The sequence below is a fragment of the Pan troglodytes genome, chromosome 1 (genome assembly GCF_028858775.2).
Source record: "Pan troglodytes isolate AG18354 chromosome 1, NHGRI_mPanTro3-v2.0_pri, whole genome shotgun sequence".
NCBI lineage: Eukaryota > Metazoa > Chordata > Mammalia > Primates > Hominidae > Pan > Pan troglodytes.
The window spans coordinates 77579866-77604020 of NC_072398.2; the positions used below are offsets into that span (position 1 = coordinate 77579866).

A 24155-nucleotide genomic window follows, 5' to 3' on the forward strand; every position below is an offset into this window, starting at 1 on the left:
ATCATCAATGCCTTAAGATTAAAACCCTCATATAGCATACATTTTAAAGAAGTGGTTCTTACATAGCTCTCTTACCTCTCTCCCATATCAAACTACTTAGAATTTCTTGAATGTGCCATGTTTTCTCATACTTCTCTACATGTGTTTCCACTGCTTGTAACAGCTATATTCCCTTTGTATACTGCCTAAATCATGCTTGTTTAAGAATTAGCTCAAGTACTTAGTCTTCTGCAGCCTTCTACCTTAAATGAATTCTCAAAGAACTTATTTTGTACCCTCTATGATTACGCCACTTAGCACACTGTAACTGCTTACTGACTTTTTTTCCTGTCAAGGAAACTGTTAGCTACCTCCTTTTAGCCCTCAGAAGGGACAAGTTCCTCCATCTATTTTGTATGAATCCAACAAATACATGCTAACTATACTGATTCCTTAATAAAGAGATAAGTGGACTCCCTTGAAAGTAGTCCTTTTTATTCCCAGTTTATAATGCAGCTTTTGCAACCATTTACCATCTCAGAAGTGGGATCAAATATCTGTTGCACACACATTTCCCTTCATTCACAATGTTCTTCAAAATGATTCAGACTTTAGATCTCCCTACTCACTATGTGATTTCCCTACAGATAGTGTACCATTCACACAAAAAGACTGACTAGTATTTAAGTATTCAACAAACCATAAAGCACTTCAGCAATGTTTATTTTATTTTAGAAAAATATTATCCCTACACTTTGCTATGATTGAGCTATATCATAAGGTAAAAAAAATGTGAAGCTTTAGTTTTCACTTGATAATTTTAGCTACTGTATTGATAATTCCGGTTAAATGCAATAAAAATTATGATAGATTCAAGACTATTCAAGAAAAAAATACACAGTTTCCTTTTTCTAAGTCCCGTTCCACTCTGTGGTAAGAATAATTATCCATAGTATTACACAGTAATTACAATAAGGAGATCCTTGCAATAACAAGGATCTCCATGAGTCCAACAAACCTGATTAAATGAAGGTCCTTTCCCATAGGGAACTTTTGCTACTGATGGTTGGGCAGGTATTTGGGAAGATGATTTAGTGTTGGAAACTTCATCTGTTTCTTTTTTGTTTTCAGAGGCTTTTGAACCTTGATCCTCACTGAAAAATCAAAATGCAGAAGAAATAAAGTGGACCAACTGTATCGTAAGTACACACATTATTTTTGCAATTAAAAAAAATTATTTCTGTATGGTTTCTGGGGGAGGGAATGTATTAAGGAATGAGATGGGTGTGTGACCCATTAGTGCTAATTTGTTCTTTCAATAAATATATACTATGAAAGTGCAATACAGTAGTTGTCAAATCTAAACACATGTCAGGCATATATCCTGGCAAAAGAATATAATCACATCATTTCCTATCTCCTCTACGTAAGAAATACAATCCAAATATAACTGGGTAATATTGGAATTATTATTTAACTGCATTCTAATTTATTCTGATTTAATAAAAAGATAAATCAAACTACAGTATTTTTTCAAAGCCACGACAAACCACAGGTATCTCTTAAATGATCATAAAACGATGTTTGTCACAATGCCATAACTGAAAAATCATACCAAATGTGCTTCCAAACTTCCATATATTTTAAAAGCCCAACTTTTATGATATATAACCCATATATTCCTGACTGGTGCTCCAATATTCCAGAATGAAGGAAAAAGAAATAAAAAGCTCCCCATTTTCCAAGGCCCTAATGCAGTTTACTAAGTTTTAAGAAATCGAGGACCTGAAGCAGCTGTAGTAACCCAGGGAATTATTCTCCAATTTTGTAAATACAGATCAGGTCAAGCAAGTAACAGTTTAAAAAATTGTTCCTAATACCAATTCTCAAAAGATCTCCAAACTAGGTGCCAAGCATCTAAATATCTTTTTTTTTTTTTTGAGATACAGTCTTGCTCTGTCACCCAGACTGGAGTGCAGTGGCATGATCTTGGCTCACTGCAACCTCCGCCTCCCAGATTCAAGTGATTCTCCTGCCTTAGCCTCCTGAGTAGCTGGGATTACAGGCATGCACCACCACGCCTGGATAATTTTTGTATTTTTAGTAGAGATGGGGTTTCACCATGTCGGCCAAGCTGGTCTCGAACTCCTGACCTCAAGTGATCTGCCTGCCTCGGCCTCCCAAAGTGCTGGGATTACAGATGTGAGCCACCGCACCCAGCCCTAAATGTTTTTAAATAAACTTTCTTGAGACGCATCAAATTTTAATTCCTTGATTAGCTGTATACTGTATTAATCTAGCTCATTAAGCACCCTCTATTCAGTAAAACTTCTGAGAATATATAAATTCTACAAATAAACAATTGTCTATTAACAAAGCCTCTTTGCATAAGTAGCTAATATTGTATCAACAAATTCATACTGTTATTAGTAAAAGATATCACAACTTACCTGTTATTTTCTTTAGGACTGTTACTTCCTTGTTCATCATCATCACTGAAATTCAGTTGCTCTGTATAATCTACTTCCATCTGAGCACCTATTAAATTAAGGAAAACTCAGACTGGCTGCTTGAAAGCATCTAACAATTTAAAGGACTTAATTAATTTTGCCTCTTACCTGCCCAACCTTCATCAGCTTCAGCATCTAGGTTATCAAATTTATCAAGCTCCTTCAGTTCTGATGCACTAAGAATGGATGGGCGTTCAGGCTCAGAGGCCCATGAAGGAGGTGGGCCTCTTCCTCGAAGGCCTCTAATGAAAGGCAGGTCATGGAAAAGATACAAAAGTTTATGATACTAAACTGGGAGAATACTAAAAGATTGGAATTTAGTTCATTTCAACATTAGTGTTTTCTACACCAAGATACCTAATATGTTCTGCATGGACATGTGTATGAAAAAATTAATATTAATACGTAATGATAGGATAATACGTAACTCTTAAGTAACAGCTGACAAAGTTTTTAAGAATTCTCAAATATTTAAGATAAACCAAATATATGTTAAAAGGATAACGATATGAATAAAACTAACTTCAAAATATATATTTTGAGGAAAATAATTCAAAAGGATGTTCAAGTCTCATATAATAAGCAAAAAAAAAAAAAAGAAAGAAAGAAAATGAGGAGTCCATAATATGAAAGGAAGAAGAGAAAAACAAGTGTCATCAATTTTAGGGCCATGTTTTTCAGTTTTCTTTTTGTTTTGAGACGGAGTCTTGCTCTGTCACTCAGGCTGGAGTGTAATGGCACAATCTCGGCTCATTGCAACTTCCGCCTCCTGGGTTCAAGCAATTCTCCTGCCTCAGCCTCCCGAGTAGCTGGGATTACAGGTGCACGCCACCACGTCCGACTAATTGTTTTGTACTTTTTTAATAGAAACAGGGTTTCACCATGCTGGCCAGGCTGGCCTTGAACTCCTGACCTCGGGCGAATCGCCCACCTCGGCCTTCCAAAGTGCTGGGATTACAGGGGTGAGCCACCGTCCCCGGCCTGGTTTTCAGTTTTCAAAATCCTATGTAAATTAATTTAAATGCTTAAAAGAATGAATTATTTCTGTTCTGTCTTATAAGAGTTAGCCAATTATTTACTAATGACAACTGTACTGTGAGGATAGGAAAACGATCAATTACACAACTCAGAATCACACAATCCACTCAACCTTCAGGAAATCTTAACAAGCATATATTCCTTACAGACTTTAATCATTTAATAGCCTTACTTGTTTGTTTCAGATAAAGAAGGTGGGAATCTCATGGGACCATGTAGAGGAGGATATGTCATCCTCGGATACTGTTGGAACATCTGAATGAAGGAAACAAAAAATTGGGATAAATTTAGCAACCTAGTTATTTTAAAAAATTATATATATATATAAATCTGAGCCTAGGCCTGAAGTTACAATTTATAGAAACAATGATTTAAGTGAATAAAACTATTAATGACTGTTATCTATTCATCCTCAATAGCAACCCATTTCCAAGGCCATTGCCACTACCAACTCTTTATAAATAGAATAACTAGAGCACATATGAAAAACTTCTGTATTATATTAATAAAATTACATTAAAGTAACTGTATCAACAAGATATGTACACATTAAAGTAACTGTATCAATGAGACATGTAATGTAAAATTACATTAAAGTAACTGTGTCAACAAGATATAAATTACATTAAAGTAATTGTATCAACAGGATATGTACACACATGCACCCTAGCAAACGGCAAAGTGAAAATATTTGAAAAGCAAATGCTGTTGGCCTTCCTCCATAAGCAGGAGTAGAATAATCAGAGGCAGATTTGTGGATAAGGAGGATAACATCAGTCCCCAGTCCCAGCACCTCAAAAAGAAAAATGTAGGGGTGGCAGGCGTGGGGAAGAAGAACTCAGCTCAGATAAAATTAAAAGACAGTCCACAATCCAAGGAAGTGAGTTGGAAAAGGGGGACAGAGAGCTACCCAGAAATTTTCTATGTATATGGCATAGGTGAATTCTCAATCAAGTTACTGCACAGATGATCATTATAAACTGTCCCAAACAGGTCCAGATACTGTTCTCTGTAGGAACTTGGCTCTGGGAAACTAAACTTAAGAGAAGACATAAGATAGATTCTGAGAACAAATAACACCAAGGGATTCATCCTATGATTTTGAAGGGAAGAAGGGTCAAAGAATGTCTTGGTCATTGACTATACGCTTATATCCAAGTCAAATTATGTAAATAATAGGAAATTATATTACTGTAAAAACATAATTTATATCCTGAAATAGAAGACTAGTTTTTCTAAAAAGTAAGTAGTAACTGTGTGTTAGATAAGAAAATTCTTACATTTGAAGTAAGGCTATGTTTATATGATTATGTTGTCTAAAGAAGAAATTTCTCAGCCAGGTGCAGTGGCTCATGCCTGCAATCCCAGCACTTTGGGAGGCCGAAGCGGGTAGATCACGAGGTCAGGAGATGGAGACCATCCTGGCTAACATGGTGAAACCCTGTCTCTACTAAACATACAAAAAAATTAGCTAGGTGTGGTGGGCGTGCCTGTAATCCCAGTAACTCAGGATGCTGAGACACAACAATCACTTGAACCCAGGAGGTGGAGGTTGCAGTGAGCTGAGATCGCACCACTGCACTCCAGCCTGGCGACAGAGCGAAACTCCGTCTTTATTAAAAAAAAAAAAAAAAAAAAAAAAAAAAAAAAAAAAGGAGAAGAAATTTCTCTTAAGTCAGGTTGAAGCAATGTTAATTAAGTCAAGCAACAGCTGAAACTCAGTTGGGGAAACTTTGAGGGATACTCTGGAGAATTTTCAGTTGCATCACACTTCTATACTGAAGTTAATAAAGACACTACTGGAGGCATATGTTCATAGCTAAAGTTGCATTAAATCCTTCATCTGGTCATTCCAGACATAATTTCATGTGGTCTTAAAAAATGCTTAAAGTCTAGGAATTTGCCAGAAAATTCATTTTAGAAACAAATTTTAAATTCTCAGTATACAGTAGTGATATTTAAATGTTTTTGTTAATTAGTGGAACACTTTATTCAAATATAATCACTGATGAAAGTGGGAATGATGCCCACGTGGTTTCCCCTCTTTCCTATCCTACCCTCTCACATGAAAGTTCAGGGGTCTTTGGTAGCACAATTTGAAAATGATTAGAAAAAAAGTAATTGGGTATAAATCATTTTTCAAGGCCAGGTCAGCATACTCCCAAACTTCTTTTAGGAAAACATTTAATGGCCAGGCACGGTGGCTCACGCCTGTAATCCCAGCACTTTGGGAGGCCGAGGAGGAAGGATCACCTCAAGTCAGGAGATCCAGACTAGCCCAGCCAACATGGTGAAACCCTGTCTCTACTAAAAATACAAGAATTAGCTGGGCGTGATGGCGTGCCCCTGTAATCCCAGCTACTTGGAAGGTTGAGGCGGGAGAATCGCTTGAACCTGGGAGGTGGAGGCTGCAGTGAGCTGAGATGGTGCCACTGCACTCCAGCCTAGGCATCAGAGCAAAAAACATTTAACAAGTAATTGTATTTAATCATTCATCTCCCTCTGTTAGTCTAGAATGATTAAAAAATAGTAATGTATATGCTCACTTTGGCAGCAAAATTGGAACAATACAGAGAAGATTAGCACAGCCCCCGCATAAAAATAACATACAAATTCATGAAGCATTCCATATTTTTAAATAAAATCAACAATATGGAGGAATGGAAAGTATGATGGATATTTAGGATTCAAACATTAGGAGTTAAACAACAAACTAAATAAATATGACCTAGATTTTTGTTTCCTATGAGAGTAATGAGTCTTCTGGAAAACTAAATGGATGTATCCAGGCACATGTGACTTGCTTTACAACTTCACATTGGGCTGAAAGTAAACAAAGAATGAGGACACCAAATCTAACTAATAATTTAGAAAATGTGGTGGGAGGGCAGGGGTGGGTGCCAGAGTATATAATAAATGAAATTAAAGATAGAATCAACAAAATCCAAAATCTGAGGAACTTCACAGGTTAACAAATTATAACAGATAAGCTCCAAAGGAAACAGGAGATAGAAATATCTATAGGTAACAAGATTCTTAAAAGAAATGTGAACCAATCTCAACGAATGGATGTTGCCTGGATCCTAATTATGAGACAACTACTGGAATACTAACATAATATTTGAGAATATCAAGGAATTAGTTTTCTTTTTATGTATAACAGCATTGCAAACCTTCTCCCCAAGTCTTTATCCTTTAAAATAGAACTTAAAATATTTACTGATGAAATATCTTGGATTTGCTTTAGTAATCCAAAGTGCTAGGAAAAGAGCGGGCATGGTGACTCATGCCTATAATCCCAGCACTTTGGGAGGCTGAGGCGGGTGGATCACTTGACGTTAGGAGTTCAAGACCAACCTTGCCAACATGGCAAAATCCTGTCTCTACTAAAAATATAAAAATTAGCCAGGTATGGTGGCGGGCAGCTATAATCCCAGCTACTCAGGAGGCTAAGGCTAGGTTAATTGCTTGAACCTAGGAGGCAGAGGCTGCAGTGAGCCGACATCATGTCACTGCACTCCAGCCTGGGTCACAGAGCGAGACTCTGTTTCAAAAAAAAAAAAAAAAAAAAGTGGTAGGAAAAGAGGCAGATTCATTGCACTGTTATCTTTATTTTTGTACATGTTTAAAATTTTCCATTAAAAAAAGTTTAAAGGCCAAGTGAGGTGGCTCATGTCTGTAATCCCAACACTCTGAGGGGCCAAGGTGGGCAGACTACTTGATGCCAGGAGTTCAAAACCAGCCTTGCCAACATGGCAAAACCCCATCTCTACTTAAAAAAAAAAAAAAAAAAAAAAGCCAGGTGTGGTGGCATCTGTAATTTCAGCTACTCGGGAGGCGGAGGCACAAGAATTGCTTGAACCCAGGGGGCAGAGGGTACAGTGAGCTGAGATCATGCCACTGCACTCCAGCCTGGGCGAAAGAGCAAGACTCTGTCTCCAAAAAAAAAAAAAAAAAAAATTGAAAAAAAAATTAAAAGTACACAAATAAAAACTTTGAAACTACGGCAAGTGTTCTTTATCATTTTTTCCATGAACCACCCCTTTGTCAGTCTGATGAATCCTATGGACCTCCTCTCAGGAAAACATTTTAAATGCATAATGTAAAATACAAAAATATTGCAAAGAAGAACAATTACATTAAACAGAATGTTAGTGTAATTGTTCTCTGTATTTACAAAATAAATCTGTGGTATGGTAACATACGTGCTTCTTTACTAGATCATTATCTATGGGTCTAATAATTATTTTGAAGTAATGTTGAATGTAATGTGATATGAAAATATCTGCAATCCCTGTTAATAATAAAGATACTGCTGATTTGTTTCCTATCTGGTACAACTACACTTAACCAAATAAAACAGCTAGGTGTTTCTGCTAAGAAACACTGCGTGGTAACGTTTCCCGGATAGCCCAAATGATCTCTATCTTCTGGTGTTTACACCATGTGTAGTCCCTTCTCACAATATACCATACAATAAAAGAGAATGCTAATTTTTAGTTAGATGTTAATGAAAACAAAGACCTAAACTTTTCCCTATAACAATTCGCTCCTTGGAGCCCAGATCAAAAACCACTTGTTTGAATGCTTGTTCATTTAACAATACTCACATAAGGAGGCATCATAGCTCTATACTGGGAAGCGAGAGCAGCCTGCTGTCCATTCAGTTTAGCCTGTGGAGGACCACAAGCTATCCTCTTTTCCACCACTTTGAGGATATCATTTTGCTCTGATGTTCCAGCTGTGCTTTCATCCTGGCCAGGGAGCTTTTCATCTTGATCAGATGACGAAGGTGAGCCAGCAGCCTTACCACCATCTCTCCAACAAGCAACATCTAGTACGAAGGCAGAGAAAAAAGGAAAAAGATAAAAATCTGAAAATGGAACAAAGTGAAACCAAAATGTATTTCAGGAAGATGAAAGCAAGTAAGCAGAGTGAAAGAGCAGGAAAAGTCTAATCCAGGTCCTACTAATGCTTTCAAGTTGTTTGTGTAGTAGTGGCTTCCAAAGTGGAGAGGATGTACCTCAGAGGGTGTCACCACAAGCAAATACTGGGGTGGGAGAAGAAAATATTAGAACTTCTCTATGAAGCTTTATCAATATTTGGTATAGAAATTAAAATCACTGTTCTCCATATATCAGATGGCCATGTTTCAGAGTGACACACCTGAGGTTTCCTGAGGGAAGGAAGATGGGACTTCTACAATCTGGAAGGGTTGACAGTGATATTCTCATTTGTCTGTTTCCAGTATATTATTGTTAGTTACAGATGCCCCCAAGTGAACAGATTGCGTGAAATTATCTGGTGTAATTACACTTAACCAAATAAAACAGCTAGGTGGTTTTGCTAAGAAACACTGCATGGTAACCAGTCTCCTGGATAGCCCAAATGATCTTTATCTTCTGGTATTTACACTAAGTGTAGTCCCTTCTCACAATATAGCAGGGTTGGTCTGTGTAACCTGTAGAATATGGCAGAAGTGATAGCATGTCCCTCTCCAGATTAAGTTATTAAAGACTGTGGGCTTCTGTCTTGGGTGGAGGGTGTCTGTCTCTCATCATTTATTCTGCAGAAGCCATGTCATAAGCAGCCCCACTAACAGACCATAAAACTAAAGAGCCAAGAGCTACACCAGTCAGTTTGGAAGCACAGCCCCAGTCAAGTCAGCTTCAGACAGCTTCATTGCAGCTTTGAGAGAGAGTCCCTTGGCCAGAACCTCAAACTAAGCTGACCCTGGATTCCTGACCTTCAGATACAGTGGGATATCATAAGTATAGTTCAGTTTGTTGTTTTACATTGCTAAATTTGTTATGCAGCAATAGACAACTGGTGAAAATTCAACTGAACAAAATAGAGGAGTCAGCACATCTATTTCTAATACAAATGCACCAACCACATTATGACGCTTGAAAAATAAGATTTAGATTTATTTAGATCTGACAAGAGCTAAAAAACGTGAAATACATCAGGTTTTTAGAAATATGGAATTTGTAAACACTTCTGTCATAGACGAACCTCCCCATGTAAACAAGGTCCTTTAAGATACTTGGTAATGACAGTATGAAGCTATCACAATTAAGAAGACATTTAAAAATCCCTCGAACATTTTATACTTTTATTTTTAGTTTTTGCTTTGTAATGTACATAAACTATCCCTCATTATCCAAAATTATTTGTTTCCTCAGTTTGAGCTCAGAAAGTGAGGAATCACCGAATATTAATACAGTAGTAAGTAAATAGTTACACATTAGGGAAGCCTGCTCAAAAACTAATATAAAAAAATCCAAATATTGGTATACATGAAAGTCACCTGGACATCTTGTTAAAATGTAGATTTTGATTTAGTAAGTTGGATGCAAGGCCCAAGATGACACATTTCTAACATGTTCTCAAGTTATAGTGATACTGTCGGTGCAAAAATCATACCTGAGTAGCAAGTGACTATAGTACAAAGTCTGCCTTTTCAAACTAGGCAAATAATATATGCAACAGCAAGCAGGAGGTTGTATTGTAAGATAATACACAAATATGATCTCATTTTGTATTAAAGAGAAAGTACTCTTACTTGGTGGACGTAAACTGGGTCCAGGTCCATAGTTGTCATCATTTGTTTCCTTTTCTTTTTTTTCCTGATCCCCAGCTGCCTGCAGGCTGGGAAATTCTTGCTGAAACTGACTATTCACTTGGATTCCTATAGATTTTTTAAAAAAAAAATTAAAGGTAACTTTTATACTGAAGATAATACAAACCACCCTCCCAGGATAGAGCTCTCTGCCTCTTTCTCTTAAATTATTCCACATTTCAGTGATGACTGTTCATAGCCATATCACTTTAAAATTCACCTAGACTCCTTTGAAAAGCTAATGATCAGCCATGAGGAGATGAAAGTCTAAGACAGTAATCTACCAGTACCATTCCAGAGGACTCATTTAAGATGACCATGCAAATGAAGAGCTTGTTTCTCTTTCATTATGACTCCTTACATTTTCAATACACATCAAATTCCTTTGCTAAGAATTCTCAGAATTCGTTCAAATCATATTACTGAAATAGTGTTTGATGAATAAAGACCCCAAGATCAAGATGAGGCTAAAATGCCTTTATTTAATTTATTGCTTCATTTACTTTACTCTGATTTAATTTACAGCTAAGATTATTACACCTCACTATTCACCCAACTTCCTATCTACCTATTTTTTGTACTTCTATAAATTAAAAGAGCTAGTTTTGTTAGCTTGAGGGCCCAGATTGGTTCTTCCATAGAATGTTTTATAGACAGTTCCTGTTTCGAAAGTGGGAAAACTAAATTCTGCTGGGGATTCCATCATTCCTTGGGGGAAAGGGGAATATTACAGCAGTGGTGCTTTATGGCTACTTTCTAGTTCTTCTCCTCTCAGGAATCGTGGCAGCATGTCTGAAACAGGAGATGTTGGGGACATAGATGAAAAATGAGTATGGTTTCTAACAATCTATGCGATGGCTGGATACTTTGAAGGTACAAGCTTTGCTTGGATATGCAGAGGTAAAGATAAAATGATGTGGGGCACAGGGTATCTTAAAGACTCCTTTCCTTAACCAATATCATTGACTCATACATGGCTCTTGACATTGGAACTTAGCTAGCCCAAGAGATTTTTTAAAAAACCTTTTTAAGAGCCTCGAGTATATCCTTTAACAATGCTTTATGGCTCTACCAAAACACAGTTCACCCCTTATCTCCTGCATGGCTGTTCAGTAACTATCAAGCCTAGGCAGCTTCCCCAACTAATGTCCACTTACCATCTCCTTGCCCACCTTGCTTGTTACTGGCCCATGATTTGGGAGCAGGTGCTACTTCTGGGGGAGCTGCAACCCCAGGTTTTGGCTGTGCTGGTGGCACTTCTGGTGTTCTTAAAAAAAATATGAATCCATTATTTCAGATACTGTATGTTTAAATAAAACCAATATTATATTTAAGGTAAACCTGTGTACAAATTATTTTGGCTATATGTTTATTCATTGGTAAATCTCCAATAAATGTTTTCTCTCTGCAACATTCCTTTAAATGAATTATGGCTATTTTTATCGTCTTTCATCTCTACCTTTGAATAACCCAATGAGATGAGTTTTGCTTGTTTTCCATTTTGTTTAAAACACACACACACACACATACACACACACTTTTAATTAAACACAGTTACCAAATATCTGTTTTGAAGAAGTGAACACTTATAATTAAAAATAGCAGTATAAACATACATACAGTCTGGACTGGTGAAATTAGTTGAGGGCTAAAGCTAAGCAAACTCTCCACTTGGCAGTCAACAGGATCACCACTGTACTTACTACTGTTATTCAAAGAGGTAACAGCAACCTGCCTAATGCATTCACATGAGTAAAAGGTATTTTGAAAGGGTGTACAGTTTTATTCAATTCTTGTAATGAGGTAATGCTTAAAAATAAGAAAGTAGTTAAGAGGCTCACAAAATGCAATGTGTTTCTGGGACACTCATACCTATAACTGACTCATTACTATAAAATAATTTTACTAGGGCTAACAAGCATTTAAGTATTTGATACATTACTACAGAAGTAGTCAAATTTACTATATAAATCTCCCCACGCAGGAGTATAGAATTTTGATAAGAGATAGGCAAGAAAACATCAAGTATCCAATGGCTTGTCTTATTTTTTTTAAATTACCACTATTTAGGCTTGGTCATTCAATTAGCTAAGAGTCTGGCAAAATCCTTGACACACAGAAGTCTAAATAGTTGTTGAAAGAAGGATGACTAAGATGGACACTTAATTCTATCCTAACTTTCTTGCTACAGTATATACAAATTATTACTTGAGCACCTATGAAACATCAGGCAGTTTCAATGCTGGAGATACACAGTAAATTGGCAGACAGACATCCTTAGTATCATGGAATTTAGGTATCGGAGTCAACTCTTAATCATATTGGAAAGGGAATACCTGAGTTGGTGGTAGTATGAAAGTGGGGAGCCTAATAAAGGCTATGACATAAGCAAGGTTGTGACTCCCAATTCTGTCATCTGTTCTACCCTGACAAATTGAAATACTTTTAATAGGGAAAATTAACCAAAAGTTACTATAGTCAAAAGACTTTAAAGAGTATAAAGTATGTAATATGTAATACAGACAGCGTAACACTTAGCAAATAGCAGGTACTCAAACATAAGTTCCCTACAAAGAAAGGGGAAGGGCTTCATTCTTTAACAGACTTTGACTCACTTTTCTTCTTCATGTTGCTCTTGTTTTGATGCCCACCCTGTGCCATCTTTAGGTACAATGTTTACATTAGGATCATTGCCTTTGTTTTCTGCTTTAAGACTTGGGAGGTTAGCAGGTGGAGGCATACGCCGTGAAATACCGACTTTTCCAAGACTCTGTAATCCATGTCGAGCTGCAACTAAAGATCAATAACATCAACTTTCTTAGAACATCTATTTTATTACCCATTTTATTCCTCAAACAATATAGAAAAACAATAGGATTTAATGCAATCCCTGAATGATTTTCATTCATGTATTTTAAAATAATAATTTTAAAACTAAGCTACACACCTGCAACAAATTTCAGTGTAGAAATCAAGCCATTTAACAGCATTTAACAGATTCCTTAAAAATTTTAACAATGCAATTCAACACACTACAGAAAACATTGATAATACTGATATTTTTTCAGAGAATCTATTTCAAACTCAAAACTTAGAATGTTAGAGAATAAATGCATTGACTGTATGTTCATAAAGAATACTGTTAATATGCCATGCATGATTTTCAGTTTTCACTATATTCACTAGGTCACAGTATCTAACACACACGCACACACACCCCCACACACGAAACATAAGACTTTCTCTAGTCTATAATTAAAAAGATACTAAATTCCCACTAATATATAGGTCTGTGCCTATCAATCTCATTGACTGAGTTTCCCCTTTAGAGCCATACAGTTCTACCTTTTTTCTGCTGACAACAGAGAAAAACAAAAATATTTTTAAAGGGCTCTATGAAAGTATAAATTTTCAATTATAAGATGTTTATCACATATCCTCTGAAAAATGTGTGCATGCATAAAAAGGCAAATGTAAATAGCGTTGTATTAACTTGGGTACATCCTAGCTTCTCATAGCAGCAGGTGTATCACTTATAGTAACAAAACAAACCATGAAAAACATAAGTGTCACTTGATTTTACTCACCTGTGGTTTTCTGTGTTTCTAATGATTTCCCCTTGTAAGTATTAAATAAACTGAGTGTTGCATACTTTTTCCCATCCTTTGCTTTTGTGCTCTGGCCTGACTTCTCCGACATTTCGGTGGAAACTCATCGAGTCCAAAACCTCCTGCCACACCCCTTAAAACCCCAGTCCTTAAGATGTACATAAGAAAGAAAAATAAGGATGAAAAACTCAGTAAATTCAAATGTTCACAGAAATTCTGAAAAAACTTCCCATATCAATGATAATTTCATAGAACTTTTTAACTGTCAAATTCCAATAACCAATACACAACAAAATTGATCACAATAAGCTATCATGCACTTGTGAAACATATCAGTTATATATGGTTTATAACTGCTTAACTCTATCATAGAGAATAAGGGTTATAATTCCATGCTGTCGTGAATAGTTAAAACACAGTGAACCCACTGAGACTGTCTATTTTAAAAAGATATATTATCCAATTTAATATGCTTGAAATGACTGACACATCAACCTACGCACATGGAATCCAAATGACAGGACAACATCTTCATTCCCCTACATATTACATCCCTGTATCATCATCAGGCAGTATGTGCCCAACAAAGCTCTATTAACTTTAACAGTTTAGAACAGAAACAACATTCTATGTTCTCTTCATTTCGTAAAAGGTAAAACATCTCACAAACACAAGGTATATAAAAATAACCTATTTCATCACTGCGGACTAAATATTCAAAAAATAGTATCCATTTTTTTCAAAGCATATATAAAGTTCCCTTACATATGAGAAGTTGTTAGAAATAAATAACATTTTCATAAGCATTCAAATACAAAGAGAATCCTCATCTTTAGAGCTAATGTACCCTCATCTTGGTGATGCACCCTAACTTGGTCTATTAATAGATAGGCAAAAAAGAAAAATTATGTCTCATGCTATTTCCCTTCAATTTAATTAAGTTGTAGATACATTAGATACTTATCAACCTAACGGTTGTTTTTGTTTTTGTTTTTGAGGGGTTATTGTAGCAGTAGGGTAGAAGATGGCTAATTCTACCATACAAACGATCAATAGCTGAAAACATTGAGAACTGAAACACAGGAGCCAAAGATAGTATAGAATACGTATACCACGCAAAAAGCATCAAAGTAAAGCCTATATCCACTTTACTTTTATAAATTTTGTTTCATCCGTTAGTTTTATATTTGTCAATTACAGAATCAGCAGAGATGTCATTTTATATGCATGTAAAATGCCACCCAACGTTTGTATAGTTCCATTAAAATTTATCAGGCATTCTCACCTCTATTATCTCATTTCAGTCAAACAACTTTACAATGTAGTTACTGTCTTGATTTTTACACATAAAGACTAAATTAGATTGAATTTGAAACTAGGGTGTCGGGTTCAATCCACTACACTATGCTGCCTCCTCCCACATAATAGTGGAGATAACCATTTCGCTTTTCACGTATACATTTACAATAAACCATCCTTCCTTGAGACAACCGACAACCTGAAAAAAGACTGACCTACAACCAATAGGACTACACTAATACAATTTGCTACTATATGTAGAAGAATGTATACAATTAATTTTACCCCAAGACCGCTAATGATGATGATGTTGTGAAAAGAGAATGTACTACCAAAATCTATCCTATTGGCAAATTTACCGGTAACATGTACAAAGATACAGAAAGAATATTTATCTACAGTGACAAAAGAGGACAGTAAATATTCACTACCTGACAAAATTAAAATTCAAAGAGCTTTTTCATCAGGTGAAAAAAAAAAGGAACTGATGTATCAAGAAAAACAGTCAACTTGCTTAAGTTATTTAACTAAGAATCCTGAAATCTTGGACTTTTCTGAACACCATTATTACTCAAGCAACACTCTTGGTGAAGACCCTTTCTGTATATTAGAGAGAAAGCAACATCATGAGAAAAGAACTCCTTAAACTTCCTAGGAGCAAATCTCCAAACCAACCTGTATCTAACATCCAAACTTTCCTTCCTACACCTACTGCTACTGCGGTTTGCAGAACCATGTTTCTGGCCGGGCACGATGGCTCACACCTGTAATCCCAGCACTTTGGGAGACTGAGGCAGGCGATCACCTGAGGTCAGGAGTTCAAGACCAGCCTGGCCAACATGGTGAAACCCCGTCTCTACTAAAAATACAAAAATTAGCCAGGCATGGTGGCAGGCACCTGTAATCCCAGCTACTCGGGAGGCTGAGGCAGGAGAATCACTTGAACCCGGAAGGTAGAGGTTGCAGTGAGCCGAGATCATGCCACTGTACTACAGCCTGGGTGACAGACCAAGACTCCATCTCAAAAAAAAAAAAAAAAAAAAAAGAAACAATGTTTCTGAGACATGTGATTCTAGAGAAACCATGTTTCTCTAGAAATACGATAAAAATGAAAATTCTCAGGTCCCAACCCAGACCTACTGAATCAAACTCTGAGGAAGGGGCCCAGCACTCTATAGCAAGTCTTCCAGGTTGACTAAGACTTACAAAAATGTTAAGACCTACCGACTTATTATAAGCAGATATATTCTAAGCAGTGATTCTCAACTCTTGCTGTATACAAATCTGGGGGCAGGGGGGCAACTGGGCATCAACTCTTTCTAAAAAAAAAAAAATTCTTCAGGTGATTCTAACTGAAAGTAGTTTGAGAATCACTGCAATACAGAAAGTTTATCTTTCTTCTCATTCCATTTAAGGTCAATCTTTCCTCTAGTGCTCTTCATCCTATCCCCACTTCCCTTCTTATCTAAACTCTTGTCTAGGAAATCTCATTAGCTCCTTTGGCTTTAACTACTAACTGATTACCTTCAGCTCAGTACTCCTGAGGAATATATCCCCACACTGCCTGTTTACATTTCTTTGTTTTGAATGAAGTTTCACTTTTAACTAGAACAGAGGCATCTATTTCATGGCAAAACTTTAAGAAGCAAGCCTACTAAACATTCTGTCCAGCATAAGACAAAAATAATGGTTAAAAAATCAAATTGGGCCGGGCACGGTGGCTCTGGCCTGTAATCCCAGCACTTTGGGGGGCTGAGGCAGGTGGATCGTGAGGTCAGGAGATCGAGACCATCCTGGCTAACACGGTGAAACCCGTCTCTACTAAAAATACAAAAAATTAGCCAGGCATGGTGGCGGGTGCCTGTAGTCCCAGCTACTCGGGAGGCTGAGGCAGGAGAATGGCTTCAACCTGGAAGGCGGAGCTTGCGGTGAGTGGAGATCATGCCACTGCACTCCAGCCTGGGCGACAGAGCAAGACTCTGTCTCAAAAAAAAAGAAAAAGAAAAAGAAAAAGAAATTAAATTGATGGTCAATGAAGAAAATAATCAACACTTGACAAAATGTAAATATAAGAACTCAACAAATCAAACCAGCCCAAAGAGTAAAGCTTTGAACAGACAATTCACTAGAGAAATGTTAGTAAGCAAGCGTATTAAAATGTCCAACGTTACAACTAAACAAAAATCAAAATAAAATGTCAAGTTCAGCTTCTCTATATTCTTATGAAGGAACACAAAGTAGTAATACACAATTTAACCACAGGGTTATAGAACATCTGATTTAACTCTAGCCATCGCAGAACACTCAAGCTTGAAAGAATCATAAAATGAACCTTAACTTCCCTACTTAAAATCAAGACAATACCAATCCTTCTCAATAACACATTAAACCAAGTTTGATTTATCCCTAGAATGCAAGATTGGTTTAATATATGCAAATCAATGTGATATACCACAGTTTAACAGAATGAAGAGTAAAAACCAAATGATCATCTCAATAAACGCAGAAAACCATGTGACAAAGTTTAACATCCTTTCATGATAAAAACTCTCAACAAAATAGGTACAGAGGAAAATTCCTCAACATAATAAAGGTCATTTACAAAAATCCCACAGCTAACATCATAATCAATGGGAAAAACCTGAAGGCTTTTTCCTGAAATCTAGTACACAGCTAGAATGTCCACTTTTACCATTTCTATTCAACACAGTGCTGGAAGGACTAGCAACAACAATCAGACCAAAAAAAGGAATAAAAGGTATCACAAATCAGAAGGAAAGTAAAACTATCCCTGTTTGCAGATGACATGATCTTTTAAGTAGAAAACTCTAAAATTTCACAAAAACTGTTGAAACTAATAAATGAACTCAGTAAAGCAACAGGATACAAAATCAACATACAAAAAATCAGTTGCATTTCTTTTCACAAATAACAACCTAGATGAAAAGGAAATCAAGAAAACAATCCCATTTACTAGAGCATCAAAAAGAATAAAGTTCTTAGGAGTAATCTAACCAAGGGAGCAAAATACTCGTACACTGAAAACTATAAAATACTGATACAAGAAATCGAAGACATAAATAAATAGAAAGATAGCCCACATTCACAGATTGGAAGAATTAATATTGTTAACAAGCCAGCAAAGAAAGACCTGAGAGGATCAGAGGGGAACAGTGCCTGAAGTTCATAAAGGGCTGGGAATAGTACCTGTTTCACAACCAAGACTAAAAAGATGACATGACATGCTTCACCAGGCATTAGGTAGAGATTTTTTTTTGAGACAGAGTCTAACTCTGTTGCCCAGGCTACTTAAGTACAGTAATGCAATCTCAGCTCACTGAAACCTCTGCCTCTTGGGTTCAAGTGATCCTCCTGCTTCTGCCTCCCAAGTAGTTGGGACTACGGGCGTCTGCCACCATGCCCGGCTAATTTTTGTATTTTTAGTAAAGACGGGGTTTCACCATGTTGGTCAGGGTGGTCTTGAACTCCTGATCTCAGGTGATCCACCGTCCTCGGCCTCCCAAAGTGCTGCGATTACAGACGTGAGCCACTGCACCCAACCCAGGTAGAGTACTGAGCAAAGCCTTGCCTCCAGCAGTGGGTGAAAATTACCCTAATGTAAATACTGCTCTGATCTTGTCTAACAAATCTTTTCTTCTTTTTATGTTAAATACATGAGATGGGGTCTCACTATGTTGCCCAAGCTGGTCTCAAGTGATCCTCCCACCTCGGTTCTTCCCAGTAGGTGGGATTACAGGCATGTGTCACCACATCTGGCTTGTCTAACAAACCTTAAAGCTACACTTGAAAAGATAAACAGTTTCCCAGTAACTTAACTGAATCCCAGAATCAAGGGGGGTGGGGAGGGGAATCAAGCAAGTGAAACCAACCTAGTCTTGACTATTGATGTTAGAATTAGTGGACAAGAATGTTAGAAGTTATTTTTCTTATGTCACCTTGTCTAAGAAAAAGCTACTTTATAACTGTATTCTATATGTTCAACAAGCTAAAGATTGAATACAAATAGAGACACAAAAGACATGAAAACATCAAAACGTAGAGAAAAAAATACACCAATTGGTATTACTAGCATTTTAGACACACTGCCAAAGGAAACAATACTGCAGGCTGCAACCCTTTATGAAAAAGAAAACTCCCCTTTCCAATTAAAACACACACACACACAAACACACACACACAAAGAAAAAAAATAGTGAATCTGAAGCCATCAATAGAAGCTATCCAATGGGAAAGATAAAGTGGAAAAAGCTTAAAAAAAAAAAAAGACCTTAAGTGAACCTTAAGACAACTTCAAACAGCCTAATCTATGTGTAATTGGTGTTACACATAGAGGGGCTTGAGAAAGTGAAAAAACAATGGCCAAAATGGTACAAATTTGATGAAAACTGCAAACCCAGATCCAAAAGACTCAACAAAGCCCAAGTCTAAGAAACGTGAAGAACCCACACCAAAGCCCATCATAATCAAAGTATTTAAAACCAGTGATAAAGAGAAAATCTTAAAAGTAACAAGAGAAAATGTTGCTTTACATACAGAGAAACAGAATAACAGCAGAATCCTCATGGGAAATGCTGCAAGCAGTAGAGCTACATGCTTAAAGTACTGAAAGAAAAAATAAAAACAGAATTCTACATGCAGCAAAACATCTTCCAAAAATAAAGGCAAAATTGGCTGGGCACGGTGGCTCATGCCTGTATTCCCAGCACTTCGGGAGGCTGAGGTGGACAGATCACTTAAAGTCAGGAGTTCGAGACCAGTCTAGCCAAAATGGTGAAACCCTGGCTCTACTTTTCACCACTGTGTCATCATAGTGTGTACTTACAAATGTAGATGGCATAGCCTACTGAACACTAGGCTTCAAACCTGCACAGCATGTTACTGTACTGAATACTGTACACAACGGTAACAAAAGCTGAAATATTTGTATATCGAAACATGTCTAAACATAGAAAGCGTACAGTAAAAATATGGTATTATAATCTTATGAGGCCACTGTCATATATGCGGCCCACTGTTGACCGAAACATCGTTATGCAGTGCATGATGTGGATGCAGAAAAACTATCTGACAAAAATCAACCCATTCCTGATTTGAAAAACAGAAACAAAACAAAAACCTCAATAAATAGGAATAGAAGGGAACAGTGAAAAGTTTGTATGCTTGCCCTTCTGTTCCCTTCAATGAAGAGAAATGAGGTAAGGATATCCACTCTCTCTTAACACTTCTTTCTGTTCAACACTATACTAAAAGTTCCAGCCAGCAAAATAAGAAAGAAACAACAAAAAAAATTCAAATTGGAAGGGATAAAGTAAAATTGTCTGTAATAGTTAGCATTATATGATCACATATGTAGAAAATCTGGTATCTTAAAAAACCTACTAGATGGGAGTTTACAAGAGCATATAAGATCAATACACAAAATTCAATTGTATTTCTATACAGCACTAAACAATCAGAAACAGAAATTACATATAGTGCCATTTGTAATAGCAATACAAAATGAAATACAGCCAGGCACGGTGGCTCATGCCTGTAATCCCAGCACTTTGGGAGGCCGAGGCAGGTGGATCACCTAAGGTTGGGAGTTCGAAACTAGCCTGACCAACATGGAGAAACTCTGTCTCTACTAAAAATACAAAAATTAGCCGGGTGTGGTGGCACATGCCTGTAATCCCAGCTACTCGGGAGGCTGAGGCAGGAGAATCACTTGAACTCGGGAGGCGGAGGTTGCCATGAGCAGAGATCGTGCCATTGCACTCCAGCCTGGGCAACAAGAGTGAAACTCTGCCTCAAAAAAAAAAAAAAAAAATTGAAATACTTAGGGATACATCTGACAAAAGATACGTAAGACCTACACATTGAACACTACAAAACATTATTTAAAAAGCTACATAAACATGGCATAAGAACTTATGCCATGTATATGGATCACAAGACCCAATATTAAGATGACAATTATTTTCAAATTTATCTACAGATTCAAAGCAATCCCCAACAAAACCTCAGAAGAAATTTATTGGAGGACAAAAGTTGTCAAGCTGATTCTAAAATTTATAAAGAAATGGACTGGCTCTAGAACAGCACCACCCACCCCCTACCCTCCACCCCGCCAGCTTTGAAAAGAATGAAATTGGAAGGTGAATTTCCTTCCAATTTAAGGCACAGCAATGAAGACAGTGTGGTACTGGTGTAAAAATAAGACAAATAGTTCAGTGGAGCAGAATAGAGTCAAGAAATAGAAATACACATAAGCATTTATTTTTGACAAATGCAAAGAAATTCAGTGGATAAAGGACAGTCTTCCCAAAAATGATACTGGAGCAATTATGTGTACATAATATTAAAAACTTAACACTGATTCATACCTTACACCATATATGAAACTCAACTCAAAAATGAACCATAGACAAAATGTAAAACCTGAAACTGTAAAACTTCCAGAGAAAACATAGGAGAAAATCTTTGTGACACTGGGTTAGATAAGGACTTCTTAGATATAACACCAAAAGCACAATCTATAAAAAATGAAATTTATAAACTGGACTTTTGCTTTTTGAAAGATAATGTTGAGAACTAAAGGACAAACTAGAGTCTGGAAAAAAAATTGTCAAATCATAGATCTGAGAAAGAACTTTTATCAAGAATACATACAAAACTCTCATAACAACCAACCCAGTTTTTAAAAATCGGCAGGAGATTTGAAGAGACACTTCACCAGACATATACAAATGGTAAGTAAGCATATGAAGATACTCAGTGACATGGTTTGGCTCTGTCCCCAACCAAATTTCATCTTGAATTGTACCTCCCTCAATTCCCACATGTCATGGGAGGGACCCAGTGGAAGGTAACTGAATCATGGCGACGGGTTTTTCCTGTGCTGTTCTTGTGATAGTGAATAATTCTAAAGAGATCTGATGGTTTTATACAGGGAAGTTTCCCTGTACAAGTTCTCTCTCTTTGTCTGCTGCCATGTAAGACGCAGCTTTGCTCCTCTTTGCCTTCTGCCATGATTGTGAGGCCTCCCCAGCCATGTGGAACTGTGAGTCAATTAAACCTCTTTACTTTATAAATTGCCCAGTCTTGGGTATGTCTTTAGCCATGTGAGAACAAACTAATACACTCAGTATCATTTGTATTTGGGAAATGCAAATTTAAACCAAAATAAAATACCTCCACACATCCAATACAATTGCTAAAATTATAGAATGATTATATCAGGTTTTGGCAAGAATATTAAAGAACCGGAAATGAAAATAGCACCATCACTTTGAAAAACAATTTGGCAGTTTCTTTTTTTTTTTTTTGAGATGGAGTCTTACTCTGTTGCTCAGGCTGGAGTGCAGTGGCGCGATCCTGGCTCACAGCAACCTCCGCCTCCCGGGTTCAAGTGATTCTCCTGCCTCAGCCTCCCAAGTAGCTGGGACTACAGGCACGTGCCACCACGCCCGGCTAATTTTTGTACTTTTAGTAAAGATGGGGTTTTGTCATGTTGGCTAGGCTAGTCTCGAACTCCTGACCTCAGATGATCCACCTGCCTCATACTCCTAAAGTGCTGAGATTACAGGTGTGAGCCACCGCACCCGGCCTACAAACACATTTATATGAACATTCACTGAGCACTCTATCATTATCAATAAGCCTCCTTCTACCACCAAAGGTGTTTATGGTAATGCCTCTAGTTTTCGTGCACCTGCATGGGAACCTAACCCACACCTGTAACACTGTTTCCAAGGGATAAAGTATTTACTTCTCTCTTATATGCCTTTGCCATTGGACATTAAAACCTTAGATAACAAAACCAACGTCGGCTGGGCGCGGTGGCTCATGCTGTAATCCCAGCACTTTGGGAGGCCAAGGCAGGCGAATCATTTGAGGTCAGGAGTTTGAGACCAGTTCTGCCAACATGGTGAAACCCCGTCTCTACTAAAAGTATAAAAACTAGCCGGGTGTGTGGTGCATGCCTGTAATCCCAGGTAGTCAGGAGTCTGAGGCAGAAGAATCGCTTGAACCCAGGAAGTGGAGGTTGCAGTGAGCCAAGATCGAGCCTTTGCACTCCAGCCTGTGCACGGAGCAAAACTCCATCTCAATAACAACAACAATCAACGTCCTTTTAAGGCCTACTAGAGTAGTTGGTATGTTCTCTAAAATATAATTTAGCAAAACAATTCTCTACAGGTTACACAGAAACAAGCCTTTTTTGGTGTTTCAGATATTAGGATATGTTATGAAAATACAGATGATGCCCCTGCCTTCATGGAACTTTTAACAAAACAATAAACAAGTAAATAAAAATGTGGGAATGAAAAACTCAACTGGGTAAAAAGGGGCAGCAAAGAGGTAAAGGGGACTTTGGATAGGATAGCAAAGGTCCAGAAGACCTCTCTGAAAAGGGGACAGGAGTTAAGGAAAACCAATCAGTGGTTTTCAACTTAGGCTGCACAGTTATCCAAAGTTTTAAAAAAATATTGTATGTCAAGGCCCCATGCCAGGCAATTAAATCAGAATTTCTTGGGCCAGGCCTGGCAATAGTATTTTTTGAAAAGTTCCCCAAGCGTCTCTAAACTGTACCCACAGTTGAGAACCACTGAAAAGCAAACCAATTTCAATCTAAGAACGTTCAAGTGTAAAAGTCATGTCTCAGGGAGACAGGCAGGAGATGAAATCAGAGTAGGCAAAAGTCACATTTTGCAGAGCCTTGGATTAGAAGTCTTATCCTTGAGTTTATTCTAAATGCCACAAAAAAAGCTGGGTGTGGTGGTGTATGCCTGGAATCCCAGCTACTGAGAAGGCAGGGGTGGGATGATTATTTGAGTCCAAGTCCAGCCTGGGCAATACCAGCAAGACCCCCATCTCTCATTTGCAATAAAAAAACAAAAAAGGTTTTAATGGCAAGAAAAGCCTCTGGAGGAAAAAGCTAGTAAAAAAATCTCAATTGCTGAGTAGGCACAGATGCACTCAGCATAACCACATTTAAGTAACAAAATGGTACAATTTACATAATTAGTAATCCCAAAACCCTTGAAACAGCATGCTCAGTAGCATTTGCCTTCAGCTTGCCAGCTCTGATTTCAAAAC

General features: G+C 37.3%; 1 protein-coding gene and 1 non-coding gene across 24 annotated transcripts in view; one reads left to right on the forward strand and one right to left on the reverse strand.

Moving 5' to 3' along the window:
* The window catches only part of PRRC2C (proline rich coiled-coil 2C), a 108168-nt gene that overhangs the window by 67732 nt on the left and 16281 nt on the right, over positions 1-24155 (reverse strand). For 17 of the 23 annotated variants that reach the window (XM_063795373.1, XM_016932438.4, XM_016932395.4 and 14 more), the window contains exons 2-10: positions 13737-13905; positions 12765-12942; positions 11307-11416; positions 10093-10218; positions 8138-8361; positions 3700-3782; positions 2598-2731; positions 2430-2517; positions 998-1133 (exon numbers count right to left, since the gene is read on the reverse strand). In XM_063795373.1, the coding sequence (XP_063651443.1) occupies positions 998-1133; positions 2430-2517; positions 2598-2731; positions 3700-3782; positions 8138-8361; positions 10093-10218; positions 11307-11416; positions 12765-12942; positions 13737-13848 (1191 nt within the window). In that variant the 5' untranslated portion in view covers positions 13849-13905. The remainder of the gene's footprint in view (positions 1-997; positions 1134-2429; positions 2518-2597; positions 2732-3699; positions 3783-8137; positions 8362-10092; positions 10219-11306; positions 11417-12764; positions 12943-13736; positions 13906-24155) is intronic. The other 6 variants (XM_001145685.7, XM_009438208.5, XM_016932389.4 and 3 more) reach the window with 4 other exon arrangements.
* LOC112207043 (U6 spliceosomal RNA) lies at positions 6060-6163 on the forward strand. The gene has a single exon (XR_002941525.1). It is a non-coding gene; the product is annotated as a U6 spliceosomal RNA (small nuclear RNA).